Genomic DNA, 16,182 nt, shown 5'->3' with positions numbered 1-16,182 from the left:
CCAAAGAGGTTCTCCATGACTTTTTTCTGAAGGACTGATGCCATCTTGCCCTTTCAAGATCCTGAATCAGCTCTGTATCTTAACAGTATTTTAAAGGTTTCAAACCTAATAATCAACATATAATTTTCTTCAGCACTGACAGACATTATTTTTCAAAGAGACTACAACAACCTACTTCTTTTGTTTACTAATAGACCTGACTTCGATTAGATTTCAGAACCTCCCAGTTAGGATCACTACAAACCAAGAAGTATCAAATCATTTTGACCATTAAGCAGTAATCCCAACTGCAAGCATGCTTGCTGATTTGCTGATTCACTTGGACTGTCTCAATCTTCCCTTTGATGGATGCCTTCAGGAGTTAGGATGGTATATAGGTTTTCTAGTTAGGTATAAAGAGCTGGCTAAATGTGATTTGCCTATTTATAGAAGGTCCAAAGGGAGCTAGCATAATGGAGGCAAAAAAAAAAAAAAAAAAAAAAATCACACAAGATTGAAGACCTGGCCAGATTTCAAACAAACATTGATGTTCTTCTCTTAGCATGTAATTCTCTCTACAACTGACTGGGCCAATCTTAAAAATGTGAAGTTAGGGAATCTTGTTTGTTCTTTCAAAAAAATGTTTTTAATAGTTTAACTCAAAGTTGTAGAGACAGTAATAACATACTGGGTAAGAGCACAGACTCTGGAACCTTTTGTGCTGGGTTCAAATCCTGGCTTTGCCAATTACTAGCTGTGTGACTTTGGGGAACTTAAGCAAACTCTGTGCCTCAGTTCCTAAACAGTAGTGGTAGCAACTTCAAAGAGCTGTTTGTGAGTTAGTTAACAGATGCAAATAAAGTGATTAAAATAGTGACTGGTATGTTGTAAGCATATGTAAATGTTAGCTATTTTTATTTGCTATTTCTTTGTTCAAGGAGAAACTATAGTTTCTAATGAGTAGACATTTAAAACTATTTAGCACTGAAGATTAAGGATAGAAGAATTTATTCCAAAGCACAAGCCAGGCTATCAAAAGGTCTAGAACTGGTTTACTCAACAGAACTCAGAATTCAGTCAAGCTGGCAAACATGGCCAACACTTTCCTTTTGGGCCCTTGGCACTATAACATGAAATTGATTAATTGAATATCTTTCTGCCACAAATTTATGGTAATGAATCAGAACCCATATAACAATTAAAGATAGTTAACAGCAAAAGCAAAATGAAATGTCTCGCAATCATAAGATCATTAAATTTCAATCCACAATAAATATTTATGATGTGAATTCCATATCTAAAGTGTCATATTAGATGCCACTGTATTTTGGTGACATTTTATAATTACATCAAACTGTTTCTATACATTTCTAGTATTTCAAGTTACTGCTTCTACACTGCTTATAAATTACACCTTTTCCATATACTGCCAATGTTATCTAGTTTACTGGGTTATTTTGTAAAGAAAACCAACTGGTTTTGTACACTTATATCTGTCCACTGTAATGAACTCTCTTATCCATTCTAAAAACAACAGCTTTAAGTAAATTCTCTTGGATTTTCTAAGGAGCTCTGGCTTTTTCCTTCGTATTATGTAAGTTCTAGTTCTTTTTTTCAGTGAACAATGGCCAGAACCTCCAGAAAAATAGTAACATGACCATCAGCCGCATTTTTCTGATTCCTAACTTCAATGGGACAGCTTCTAAATGAAAGCTGACTTGGAATCTACCTACATCAGTAACAAATAACTTTTGTCCTTTGTGAAGCTTTTTATCTTGGACTCTGTATTACCTACCGTGGATGATAATATTACCACATCTTCTATCTTATGATCTACCTAGCTTTCGTTACCATTTATTTTCAATTTTTGTCACTTGTTTCAAGGTTTGCCTCTTAAAAACATTATAGAGTGTATGAGCCTTTCTTTTGATAATTTAATTCACTCACAGTAACTGTCATAACTGGTCTACTTGGAATTATTCCTACCATCTTATTTTATGTTCACATTTACCATCCTTTTAGGGTTTCTTCCTTTTTCCTTTTGTTATTTTATTTAGAAATTATAAATCACTAATTGTTACTAATAAGGGCTTATGCGCATATTTCAACTTTTTCTGACATCAAGAACTACTCATTTTCCAAACAATTCCACCCTCAGCACATTCTCAACTCTTTACACCATCACTACCTACCCCTACCATGTTTTAAAGCTTGGACCTTAGTTCCAGGTAGTTAATTTTCATACTCTATAAATAAATTATTTTAAACTAACCATAAGGTTTACTGGATATTTTGATCACCATTCAACATTTATTCTCTGTGCTTTCTTGGATTCATTTTCCATTTTGTTGGAGCACATCTTTAAGGGGTTTCCTCCCCTCCCCCCCAAAAAAAATCAGCAAACAAGAAATGTTCTTGAATTCTTGCACACCACTGAAAAGCCTTTATTACCAGTCGTAAAAGGTAGGATAATGGGGATGAATAATCTGGGTACAAAGTGATTCTCCCCAAGAATTTAGAAGGCAATAATCCCATGTATCCCACCACCCAGTGTGCTGCTAAGAAATGAAGATCACTTATTTGTGGAGCATAACAAATAGCATGGAGGACATGGGGAGTTAGGAGAAGGGAGTTGGGGGAAATTGGAAGGGGAGGTGAACAATGAGAGACTACGGACTCTGAAAAACAATCTGAAGGGTTTGAAGAGGTGGGGTGGTGGGAGGTTGGGGGAACCAGGTGGTGGGTATTAGAGAGGGCACAGATTGCATGGAGCACTGGGTGTGGTACAAAAACAATGAATACTGTTATGCTGAAAATAAATTTTTAAAAATTATTAAAAAAAAAAAAAAGCAAGATTTCTAGGCGCACCTGGGTGGCTCAGTGGGTTAAGGCCTCTGCCTTCCACCTGGGTCATGATCTCAAGGTCCTGGGATCAAGCCCCACATCGGGCTCCCTGCTCAGCAGGGAGCCTGCTTCCCCCTCTCTCTCTCTCTCTGCCTGCCTCTCTGCCTACTGTGATCTCTGTCTGTCAAATAAATAAAATCTTAAAAAAAATAATAAAAATAAAATTCTTAAAAAAAAAAAAGAAAGAAAGAAAGAAATGAAGATCAATCTTAAATTAAAGTTTTTCTTTTCCCCCTTCTTCTCTAAAAATCTCTCATGACTTTCTCTTTATCCTTTAAGTTCAGGGGACACATTTAGGTACTGATCTATTCTTCCATATGCTACTTGGCTTTCAAAGGGCTCCAACAACCAGTATCCTTGTGTCTTTTTTCAGCTCATGAAATAGTTTTCTGGCGTGTGTTAAATTTCTCTTTCATTTTCTCCGATCCCCCAACTGGAATTTCTACAGAAAGATATTACAACTCCCAATATTGACGCTCAGTGTCTTCACTTTTTAATTTTTTGTTGTTGTTGTTGTTCTGCATTCTGAACTATTTACTTGCATGTTCTGTAAATCACTAATCCTGTCTCTGTTTACATACTGGGGCAATCACATTTTCCATTTCTAAAATCTCACTATTGAATTTCTTCTTTCTCACAGCAGTATTTTTGTTTACCATATAAGAACACAGAATGATAGAACAGCTTTCCAATCTCTCTCAGGACTTAGATTGTTTTTCATTATATTCTTCTTTCTGAGTTCTCTTTCTTCTGGAAACAGATTCTTCGGTTACTAACGCTGTTATGTTTTCTCCAGGTCTGGTGAGCCTTCATTATCCACTTATATTTATAAATCAGTGCCAAGTCGGCTGTAGGGAGCTTGCATGGGTTGCTCCTGTAGATGTAAAGCAATGTTTCCTTAAAGACTGTCCTCTCATCTGAAGGGCTAACTCGGAAGAGCTGAAGAATGAATGGTAAAGGATGTCAACTGGCAGCTTCACTTGGGTCTTTCTGGCCATGATACATGTAGGCAGGAGACCAATAACACCTTCTTCCTTCCCTGTCCGCTCGTTAAAAGACGACATTTTTTATTCTGGCAAGAGTGGACTTCGATGCGTTTTCCCGTGGAGAGGAATTCCCCGTATCAGTTTTGAAATTCAAAGTTGCCACAAAATCTGATCTCCGTCTTCACCAACACTAGAAGCCCATTTCAGGCAGGTAATTCTGTTAGAGAGTCTCAACCAGAAGACAAAGCTACTCTATCTGGTATTTAACAGGGAGCAGACAGACTCCACTATTCCAAATGCAGTTCAGGGCTTTACCCCACCCCCTCTCTATATTCAGGACTCAGTGACACGACAAGACAAATGTTTCTGTTTCAGTGTATTAGAACTACTGAATATCACGGTGATATAGGGTGGAACTGAAAATCACAATCAAATAATTTCCGTGACAATTTTAAGCGATTTACAATCTACAGTTTCCTCAAAAGAAACTCTGCCCAATATGAACACTCAGGGAGGGCAAGAAATTGATACAGAACTCCTTGCTGGGTATAAATTCTAGGCTTTCTGAAATAAAAGGAAAAAACAAAAACAGTGAAGGGTTCAAATGCCAGTTAAAAACATTCTACAGGTATCTATGTGGGGTTTATAAAGAAGAAATAAGCATACTACCAACAAATGGAATAGATACCTGACCTTGAATTTCAGTCTGTGTTTCTCTTTGTTTAATTGTTTCATATTGACAGGCTCAGCCCAATTTCGCTCTAGGCATAATCGATGCTATGGCTACAAGGGAATAGTCGTACAGCACTTCTTATCTGTAAAGCTCTTTATTAAAAGTACTGTACATTCTGGCTTCGTTTTGCTGGTGTGAAGAACACAGAAAGCAGACTGACTTCAGGGGGTAGCAATTCATAGAACTCAGTGACAATAGAACAGAGTGCAAAGTGTCCAAAGACTCTTTGTGCAAGTTCTTTTATAGAATATATTTTCTCCTTTTCTCACAGCAGTAACTTACAGACCATTAAATTTCACACATTTCCTATTCATTTTCCATGGTAAAATATGGCTTATGACCCAGAGTGGAACTATCACAGAATTCTGCCCTGAAAGTCAGCTTTTTTACTATGTGATAATATATAACTTTTGAAAGACCAGCAAGTCATGGGCCATGAACCTAGCCACGTAAGTGATTTCAAATGGCTCTGAAGTGTGTACACTTTTACAAATGGAAAAAATTAAGCCCTGAAAACATTACAGAAGATAAAATTAAATTATCAAAGAAGGCAATTGTTCCCATTAAGCAAGACCTTTAACTAGACTTAACAACCAAAACGTAAAAGGGAAATAAAAGACCCGAGACTTGTAAACTCCAAGTAAAAAATTAATTAAAAAACAAAAAACAAAAAATAGCATCTCTCTTCCCACTTCCAAACAAGAGAAAAGCAAGTACCAAGGGTTTGAGAGAGGCAGTGAGTTTCACAAAACTCAATTTGTTACGTTCTTCAATGACAGTAGGTTTTAAGGAAGGAATATGTACTTCTCTAAAGTCAAAGTTCATAAACTTTCCCTTTAGGCATATTCCATCAGTCAGTCAAAAAGAAACTGATGTACATTACCTGAGTATTTAGAGTTATTCCATTGATGTTGAGATACTAAGCTTTAAGATTTCATTTTCAACCACCCAAGCCTACCTAAAAATTACTAACCCTTGTGGTTAAAGTTCAATGCCAATACCTATGGAGTCTTGCCATAAACTCTTACTATATATAGAAAGATAGGGAGAAAACATAATTTCTCAGGTTTTAAAGCCACTGACCAGGAGTCCTGATTTCCAAAAAGACTAAAATCTTTTGTCAGGTGTTCTCCCTACATATATTTAGAAGATCTACTGTTAAGCACCTAATAATTCCAATAAGGCTTCTGTATAAACATACTGCAATATGGAATAACAGCTTCCTCCCACATCTCTGTTCTCCAGGATCAGACTGAGAATCTCACTTCCAACAACTATAGGGAAGCTATAGTTAATAACATATCCACTCTAATAAATACTTATAAGTAATTAATATATACTATTATTATAGTAATTAATATATACTCATATAATCTATTATGTTAAATACATAATACAATAACTTATGTTATAATAATTAGTTAATAATATAGTTAATATAATACAGCTAAGCTAATAGATAGGGAAGGTTTTAAGAACTTTGTAACAGCCTTTTCTTCTCACAGGGCCTAGGGGTCTGAAAAACATCTTGGGGGTTTGGTTAGGGGAGTCCCAGGTAAACATATGGAGTTTATCTGAAGTTGGCTTGTTGATTAAGAGTCATTAACTTCTCCTTAAGGAAATTGTCAGTCTGAGACATTTCCCAACTGTCCACAATCATACTGTACACAAATTGGCCAGTCATTGGCTCAGAGTTCAAAATAAGATTTGATCTGTCTTTCTAAAAAGCTGTAGGGTTGGGGCGCCTGGGTGGCTCAGTTGGTTAAGTGTCTGCCTTCAGCTCAAGTCATGATCCCAAGAATCCCGGGATCAAGTCCCACATCAGGCTCCCTGCTCAGTGGGAAGTTGGCTTCTCCCTCTCCCCTTCCCCTCTTCTCATGCTCGCTCTCTCTCACCCTCTCAAAAAAAATAAATAAAATCTTTAAAAACAAATAAACAAAAAAAGCTGTAGGGGTGCCTGAGTAGCTCAGTCGGTTAAGCACCTGACTCTTGATCTCAGCTGAGGTCTTGATCTCGGGATTATGCATTCAAGCCCCACACTTGGCTCCACACTGAATGTGACTACTTAGAAAAAAAACATTAAAATTCTATAAAGTTCAGAAAATGTCCTCATTTAGGCATGGAGTCCACATTATCCTTTAATTAACTCGTTAGAGTCTATGTTCACAATTCACTACCACTGATCTCACTCCTGATGAAACCCAATCCTGAACAATTCACAGAGGTAGGAAATAGCTCTCTGAAGAGGCGAGAATAAGGCCAACTGGACATTACTGTACATGAGCCATGAAGCCATGTGCTTCCATTGTCATTCAGGCATCTCTGAAGGCAGTCCGAATGACTTCCATCAAAATGAAGGAAAATAACATTACTCAGTATCAGAAAGGCAGGAACTATTACATAAACATAACCAAAAAGCACACCAATCTATCAACTTTTATTTCCAGAAAAAACACTAATTTAGGAAATAGATGGCACTCTCATCTATTATAATCACAGACTAGGATATGAAAAACTCTCTCTAAACTAAATCAATGTGTTTAAAATTTTCAAGACTTCCATGGGAATTTACACAGGATGCTCATTCTTGGATCTCTCCCCAGAACACTAGAAGACATTCCCGCCAAGCATGTAAAAGGAACCTAACTTTTACTGAGCACTGCCTGACCTAGCTTGAATCTTCTGCAAATTGATCTCATGATGTCCGGGTAAGAAAACTATTGGGATTAGTAGTAACTAATGACAGCATTCCTAGATGGTGGTGAGGGATAGGGTCCCTATTTTTTTCAGGTGTCAATTTATTGCTGTGGCTTTGGTTAATTATCTGGTTATTTCAACATCATCATCTGCATCCAGTTAACTCTAAAATGATACTCACAAAGCCAAGTTCCCTTCAAACCACTTAACTCCATTTAGTCTTCCATGGTCCTAAAGCTACTAAACCACATGGAAAATGCAAGCCCCGCAGGAACCATGTAGGGGTGAAAGATGAAAACTCACAGAGGAAGAGGATCCATCAGACTGCAAGATAAGTAACACAATCACAGCTTTTTAAAAAGCCCATTTTCTTACCAGTATGAACACTAATAGAACACTAACTCGTACTACCATTAATCAGCACTAAACATAATTAATACCTTAGAATAATAACAAGCATACCAAAACATACTTCATCTCTTTCAAACTTTTGAAATACTTTTTCTCACAAGATCTTCTACTAGGATTCTTTCAATAAATCATGGTGACACACAAACTGAATACTTAGTAAGCATACAGCAGGCCAACGAATTCTATCATAGAGGTTTAGTGACCACCAAAACAGAGGTGGAAGACAGCCTTGAAATTCCTACTCTTAACTGCCTGTTTACTTAGCTTCTGCTCATCAGTAGTCTAGGACTTCTGTTTAGTATCACCTGCCCATAAGGGGCACCTGAGTGGCTCAGTTAGTTAAGCGTCTACCTTCGGCTCAGGCCATGATGTCAGGGTCCTGGGATCGAGCCCCGCATTGGGCTCTCTGCTCAGCAGGGAGCCTGCTTTTCCATCTCACTGTCCCTCTGTTCCGTCTCTCTCTCAAATCAATCAGTCAATCTTAGTATCAACTGCTCCCGAATCTGAGCCAAAAACTGCTTACACATAATACAGCTTTTTTCCATAAGGTGAGAAAGGACAAACACAAATGAAGTATTAATACATTTCATGCAGACTTGTCAACTTAAAGCAACAGAAACAACCCGCCAATAACCAAACGCATTTCAACTGAGTCTATTCCAAGTATCTACTCACAATTGGAAAATTGGCTTTTTCCAAATATTCAGTCCTTTCTTTTTGGCTACTTTACCTATAACTAAGGTCCAGTGAAAATATATGACATGTTCACTACATAAGGAGGGAAGAAAATAACAGTATCACCTAAGGGCGTCTGTGTGGCTCAGCTGGCAAGGTGCTGGACTATTGATTTCAACTGTGGTCATGACCTCAGGGATTGTGAGATTAAGCCCTGTGTCAGGCCCTGTGCTCAGCAGGGAGTCTGCTTGAGATTCTCACCCTCTGCCCCTTCCCTGCTCTTCTCTCCCCGCCCTCCCGTCTCAAATAAATGAAGAAATCTTAAAAGAAAAACAAAAACACTCGGGGCGCCTGAGTGGCTCAGTGGGTTAAAGCCTCTGCCTTCGGCTCGGGTCATGATCTCAGGGTCTTGGGATCGAGTCCCACATCGGGCTCTCTGCTCGGAGGGGAGCCTGCTTCCCTCTCTCTCTCTCTGCTTGTCTCTGTGCCTTCTTGTAATCTCTGTCAAATAAATAAATAAAATCTTTAAAAAAAAAAAAAAACCACAGTATCTCCTAGTTCAAGGATACTTTTGTCCTTTTCACAAAAACTCCACTTCTAAGTTCTTATTAATGATACTGCCCTTGATTATGCACGAATCTGAATAGCTCTTTAAGCATTTCACCCTACTATTCATCCTAACAGCACAATGACACTCTCATTTATCTCAAAACTATCCAGAAATAATCAAAGGAAGTGTAATATACCAACTTTGATTTCTCCCACTGCTTCTTGAACATTTATTGAATAAATGAATAAACCTGATGGTCACTCTAGTACTTCCCAACCTTTCCTATCTCATGGCACACATGAAAATCAAGTTTCTAAGAAGAGTGGGGAGAACAGCTGAAAGACCAGGTGGCCAGAGGTGACCAGCCAAGTACCCAGAGCTTGGAAAACTACCTGGGTGCCCAAGAGCTTGGAGGGGAGATAGTTTTGGCAAACCTGAAATGCACTTACACCACTTCAGTCTTCTCAGAACACTAACTGAGAAGTTCCCCACATTTTTTTGCCTATTTAGCAGATTCCCACTTTTATCACCAGGAAACTATTTTTCCTTTGGTGAATCATCCCACCCTCTATTCACAGGATCCTGGCGGCACAGACAATTTCAGGGCTGACACTTCACCCACTTCCATGCTACCCACGATGGCCAGTTAAAGTGCATTAAAGTGTCCCATTCTCCTGCCATAACAGTTGATTCAGTGTGGGCACGTGACCCAACAAGGTCAATCCAAACACCTCCCCATCTCCTTTCCTTTTGGATGGAATATAAGGTTATAAGGCTTTGGGCTGCCGGCCAATTCACAGAGGAAACAAAGAAACTATACAGTGAATATACTGTCTAGGCCATGCTTGTTCTAAATTCTGGAGCTAATAAAAGCTATTTAAGACAGATGGGTCTCTGTTACTTATAACCCAAAGTATCACCCTAGAATTTCAAAGACCAATGCATTTCCTGCGTATCAACACATAATTTGATGTAATATATGTTTTACATCAGTGGCATACAAAGGTCAGGTAACTTGCTATAGCATTTCTTTAGATAATCTCTGGGCATTATTGATGCATTAACTATTATAAAGATACTATCCTCTAAGGTGTCTACGCTGAAACAAAACATTTATTAGAAGCTGATTTATTACAGAAGGTGAAGGGAGAAACAAAGTGGGAAGCAAAGTGAAATGATTCACATTATGCCTATGCCATATATGAATGACACAGGTACTTGGAGAACAGTACAGATCCATATGGAGAATCAGACCATAAGAGGTCTAGTCAGAAGGAAAACTTTTTGTGATCAGTAGTTGTTTACTTGACTGGAAGGAAAAAGTATGCAAGTTGGGGATAAAAAGAATCCAAATACATTAACTTCAGATCTTAGATGAACGTATTTCTCCCACCTCTACAACTAAATTATTTCCTAAAGGAACACAAATTTTCCATAAAGAGATGAACTTTTTCTTCACTGTGTTTGAAAAGAAGCATAAGCACATACCATACCTATTTGGTGTGGAAATCCTTCCCTTCAGTCTATCCAGTGGGAAAAAAATTAGATATATGGTTAAAGGGGGGAGGGAGAGTCTTAATAACGTCTGCCTACTTATTACACTCCAAGTTCTGTGCAGACAGGAACAATGATTATTCACCCTCATAACCCAGCATGTTCATCCTTACTATACATAGCAAGGACCCAGTATTGTTTAATTAAAGACTGAAGATAGGATCAAACTGCCAAAAGTGAAAGACAGATTAATGCCTATTAGATAGGCATCTTTACCCTAAATTAATTAATCTGCATCCACTTCAAAAGATCAATATTAGGGGTGCCTGGGTGGCTCAGTCAGTTAAGCATCTGCCTTCAGCCCAGGTCACGATTTCAGGGTCCTGAGATGGAGCCCCACATCAAACTCTGTGCTCAGCAAGGAGTCTACTTCTCCCTCTCCCTCTGCACCACTCCCCCAACTTGTGTGCTTGCTCCTTCTCGCTCTGATAAAATCTTTAATTAATAAGTAAATAAAGTAAAAGATCAATATTAGAACTAAGGGATATTCACCTTGGAATAGGCTGCAAGAGTTAACAGAGTGTTACAAACAAGCAAATCTACGAATAAACCGTAGTACCAGAATAGCATCATGTGTAGCTTTCACAGTGAAATGTGCTTTCATTGAAGAAATGTTTGCATCAAGTATTCATTAACTCAGAGTACGGACAAAAAAGAACCAACTGAGGGGCACCTGGGTGGCTCAGTGGGTTAAGCCTCTGCCTTCTGCTCAGGTCAGGATACCAGAGTCCTGGAATCAAGCCCCGCATTGGGCTCTCGGCTCAATGGAGAGCCTGCTTCTCCCTCTCCCTCTGCCTGCTGCTCTGCCTACTTGTGCTCTATCTCTCTGGCAAATAAATAAACCTTAAAAAAAAAAAAAAAAAAAAAGAACCAACTGAGAAGATAAAAACAGCCTCCCAACTCCCCCCAAAAATGAATCAACCCATAATTTAAGATTTTGATCAAAACCATCCGCAAACCAAGAATAATCTATCATTCCAAGAGTTAAGCTTTACCCCCATTACTGTTCTATTATTTTCTTACTTTACCTGAGAAGAATCTGCTTGGGCTAATAATGTAGTGACCTTCAGAATCTGGCGAAGATTTTGTCCTTGATCTTCAACAAGGAGGTGAGCCAACAGAAGGAAAACATGCACAGGGATCACTGTGGTAATAGGGAGCAAGGACTCTACAGAAAACAGCCAGTCACTGGCCGCAGACTCTTCTCTCATCACTTCAAGGATCCTCCAGGCTGTAAATATTGATCCATACATGCTGGTTATGGGGAAAGCAAACTTGTAGGAGAGCTGAAAAACCAACAAAAAGAGGCATGAGTAAATAAAGTAAGTCTATTTGTCAGAGATATATCCATTTATTTTTTATACTTCATTGTAAGAAATCAATCCTTCCAACAAAGTACAGAATTTTCAATTCCTGCCAAAAACTTCTCTGCACATATCTGAGCTAATAGGATTACACAAAAATAAAACAGATGGAACTCTAGAACACCTGATTTCAACTCTTCCTCCTATTTACCAAGTGCTCCTGGTTCCAGCAGGAGGGGAGAAAAGGATCAATATACAAGATCCAGAGGCAATAGAGTTGGGGAAAAAAAGCAAAAAAAAACAAAAAAACAAACCTATTATCACTAAAAAAAAGTATTCACCGGTGAGAGGGAAGATTTTTAAAAATTTATTTTTATTTATTTTTTTTAAGATTTTATTTGACAGAGAGAGAGAGACATCAAGAGAGGGGAACACAAGCAAGGGGAGAAGCAGGCTCCTGACCGAGCAGGGAGCACAACATGGGGCTCGATCCCAGGACCCTGAGATCATAACCTGAGCTGAAGGCAGATGCCCGACTGAGTCACCCAGATTTTTTTTTTTTAAGATTTTATTTATTTATTTGAGAGAGAGTGCATGCACAGGGGGTAGGGGGTGGACAAACAGACTCTGCACTAAGTGTGGCCCCCAACACGGGACTCAATGCCAAGCCCCTGAGATCATGACCCAAGCCAAAATCAAGAGTCAGAAAAAAGCTCAACCAACTGTACCACCCAGGCACCCCGTGAGAGGGAAGACAAAAAAAAAAAAAAAAAAATCACTGTATTCGCCCCGCTCCAGCTCTGGTAAGAGACAACCCTGGGTAGGTGGCAGACTTGGACTAAGGACAATTCATTTTTGTAACAGACAGAATGTTGACAGGAACAGCATTGGTTCAACTGGAACCTGAGAATTAATAACTGTGAATAACTTCGGCAATATGAAACAGCCTGACAGCTCTAAATTGAAATGATACCCAGAGAAGAGGTTATGCTTAAGTCAATCTGAGAAATGACTCCTCATGGAAATAAAGTAGTGCCGTCAGGGACGGAGAGAGACAGAACTCTTGCCAAGGTGAGCAGTGTGCCCACATGGCTCAGGAGAAGTCAGAGACATCAAAGAAGCATTAAATATTGCCTGCTAATAAAAAGATTCAATTCATACAGAGCATGATGAAACAAATTAGAGGGGCACCTGGGTGGCTCAGTGGGTTAAGGCCTCTGCCTTCAGCTCAGGTCATGACCCAGGGTCCTAGGATCGAGCCCCACATCAGGCTCTCTGCTCTGCAGGGAGCCTGCTTTCTCCTCTCTCTCTCTGCCTGCCTCTCTGCCTACTTGTGATCTCTGTCTGTCAAATAAATAAATAAAATCTTTAAAAAAAAAAAAAAAGAAAAGAAACAAATTAGAAATCTCTAGATTATAACTGTCCTGTTACGAAAGACTGTCCTGTTACGAGAGACTGACTTATACAGATACAGAACTGAAAAGATGGGAAGTAAAAATTAAGCCTTATAGGGGCGCCTGGGTGGCTCAGTCGGATAAGCATCTGCCTTCAGCTCTCAGGTCATGATCCCAGGGTCCTGAGATCAAGCCCAGCATTGGGCTCCCTGCTAGGTGGGGAGTCTGCTTTTCCCTCTGCCTCTGCCTACCGCACCCCCTACTTGTTCTCTCTCTCTCTCTCTCTCTGCCGTCAAATAAATAAAATCTTTTTAAAAAATTAAGCTTTATAAAAAAAAATTTTTTTTAAAGTAGGCCCCACACCTGGTGTAGGGCTTGAACTCATGACCTTGAGATCAGTCTCATGTTCTACCAACTGAGCCAGCCAGGCAGCTCTGAAATTTTTTTAAATAATAGCTTTACTGAGATATAATTCACATACCATAAAACCCATCCTTTTAAAGTTTACAACTCATGAACTTTAGTAATTCATGGCATCATCATAGCTAATTTTCATCACCCCAAAAGGAAACCCCATACCCATTAACAGTCACTCCTCATTCCCCCAACACCACCCTCACAGCCCCTGGAAACCACTAATTAATCTACTTTGTTTCTATTCTGGCTATTTCATCTAATAGAAACCATACAAGATGTGTTTTCTGGTGACCAGCTCCTTTCACTCAGCATGCTTTCAAGAATGATCCATGCTATGGTTTGTATCAACACTTCATTTCTTTTCCTTGGCCAGTAATATTCCACTGAATGGATATACCACTTTTTAACATTCATCAATTAGCGGACATTGGGTTGTTTCCACTTTTTGGCTATTATGAATAATGCTGCTATGAAGAGTCCTATAAAAGTTTTTGTGAGGACACAGGTGTTCAATTGTCTCAAGTATAGGCTTTAGAGTAGAGAGATACCATTTGAAAGCAAATCCCACTGTAAAAACAAATGAGGAACCTATCTTTATTGACATGAAAAGAACTCTCATGAAAATACAAGATGCACACAGTGTGCCTGGAATGCTACCAATTATTTTTTTAAACAGTGTGGGGACTATATATTTGTATTTGCTTATACATGCAAAGAAAGTTTTGAGACTACAAAAGAAATTAACATCCACTACTCATCTTTCATTTGAGAGGGTAGGAACTGGGCAACCAGAATCAAGGATGAGAAGAAAATTTCTCATTGATACCATTTTGTAATTTTTGAACCATTTTAATGTGTTATAATTTTTTAAATAATAAATTTTAAAAGTTAAATACTCACATTTATTACAGCCCTTTCTCTCTAAAAATACTTCCTACTACCCAAAGGTGAAATTCACTGAAGAACCAAAGATGAAATTCATTGAAGTTCTTTAGACAAAGGACAAATAGCATTGGACTTGTGCTTTAAAACACCAGGACGTTGGCACAGCCATGCCAGCTAGAGGTTATTACACAAATCTCTGAGCCTCACTTTGCTCATTTGTAAAATGGAAGTAATGACTACCTTCCTGCCAAGATTACTGAGGTACATAATGACCCAATAAAGAACCTTGCACAGTCTTTAAAAAGTTGCAAAATACAGAGAAATATGATCTCTGTCATCTTTAGGAGAGAAAAATAAAACTGGTGGATAGGAGTATAAGAGAAAGTAATTGGAAATCACCATCCACCATAAATTGAGTCAAAAGCAGCAACATTACCCAGACGGGTAAGAGTAAACATACTGAAACAGAAAGAAAATCCTGTTTTACTTGAAGTATTATGTTGATGGTTAGGCTCTGGTTTTTGTCTGTTTGCCTAGGGTTAGAACAGCAGCAGAAAAGCACAGTGTTGAATGAGACATCCCAGAACAGTCTCTCTGTCCCAGTGAGTGATGGCTGCCCTTGGCACAGTCCCAGGGCAAGGATGCAACCCAGGGCTTTCTCTAAGCACCAGCTACCAAATCCTGGCCCCACAGCCCGGAGGAGGGCCTGTGAAAGTGCTGGCAGGCTGTTTTAGAGGAGAAAGCAGGTGTTCAAAAATAAAGGAGGTTTATGTTAGGTGAATTACATCTCAGTAAGAAAATACAAGAAAAAAGGAACCATAAAAAAATAACATTTAAAGGAATATTAAATGGTTGTAAAACATCTACAGATACTAGTTGAGAATCTTTATTTGAAAAAGCTTGTAATAAAAATGTTCGAGTCTGTTAAGTATTAACAATAAGACAGATATCCGATAGCACTTCTTTGCCTAAAGGGGTCTGAAAAAGAAATTGTGAGTTCAGCGAACAATAGAGATTTTCATTAACTTGAAAGAGTAACACTTGTCTATGACACCCTGGGTGGCTCCATTGGTTAAGTGCCTGACTCTTGATTTCAGCTCAGGTCATGGTCTCAGGGTCCTGGGATCAAGCACTGCTGAGCATGGAGCCTGCTTGGGATTCTCTCCGTCTCCGTGTCCCTCTGCCACTCCCTCTGAGGTTTCACTCTCCTCTCATGAGTGCTCTCTCACTCAAATAAATCTTTAAGATTAACACTCCTCTGTAATAGTGACCAAAATAGGCTTAACTAAACTGGAGCCACAATTTGATCAGGAGAAGGGGTATGGAAACTCAAACCTGGAGCCCCTTGAAAGGAGGACAGATTTTTGCCAGACCCTTCTAGCACGCACCAGAGCAGAGGCAGAAGACTGGACTAGACAAAGCCTCAAGAGGCTCTTTCTGCCCTATACCTCCATGAAGAATCTAGTCAAGAGTGAAGAGGTTTGGGAGGGCTGCTTATCACCCAAGGAAACCCACACCGTCCTCAGTATCCATGTGATTCAGAAGATGATGGAAGATATGCAAGGTCTAAGACTTACTAATTCCTCTTAACTTCCAACAAAAAGTTTCTAAGAAGCCAATTTATTTTAATGTACCATGACTTAATGTTAACCTGTAAATCTGCAACTGTTCTATTTACTTGCAAGTTCAGCAC

The 16,182-nt window shown here is 38.9% G+C and overlaps 1 protein-coding gene across 1 annotated transcript in view; it reads right to left on the bottom strand.

Annotated features, from left to right (window-relative positions):
* LOC111156619 (focadhesin) overlaps positions 1-16,182 on the bottom strand; it is a 320,134-nt gene that overhangs the window by 205,043 nt on the left and 98,909 nt on the right. The window contains exon 11 of the mRNA XM_022517613.1: positions 11,518-11,775. Coding sequence (XP_022373321.1) covers positions 11,518-11,775 — 258 coding nt within the window. The remainder of the gene's footprint in view (positions 1-11,517; positions 11,776-16,182) is intronic.

Source organism: Enhydra lutris, unplaced genomic scaffold, assembly GCF_002288905.1.
Source record: "Enhydra lutris kenyoni isolate GAN:26980312 unplaced genomic scaffold, ASM228890v2 scaffoldscaffold47, whole genome shotgun sequence".
In the NCBI taxonomy this organism is placed as follows: Eukaryota; Metazoa; Chordata; class Mammalia; order Carnivora; family Mustelidae; genus Enhydra; species Enhydra lutris.
The sequence above is the reverse complement of the archived record's forward strand: the minus strand, read 5'-3'. Positions and strand labels throughout refer to the sequence as shown.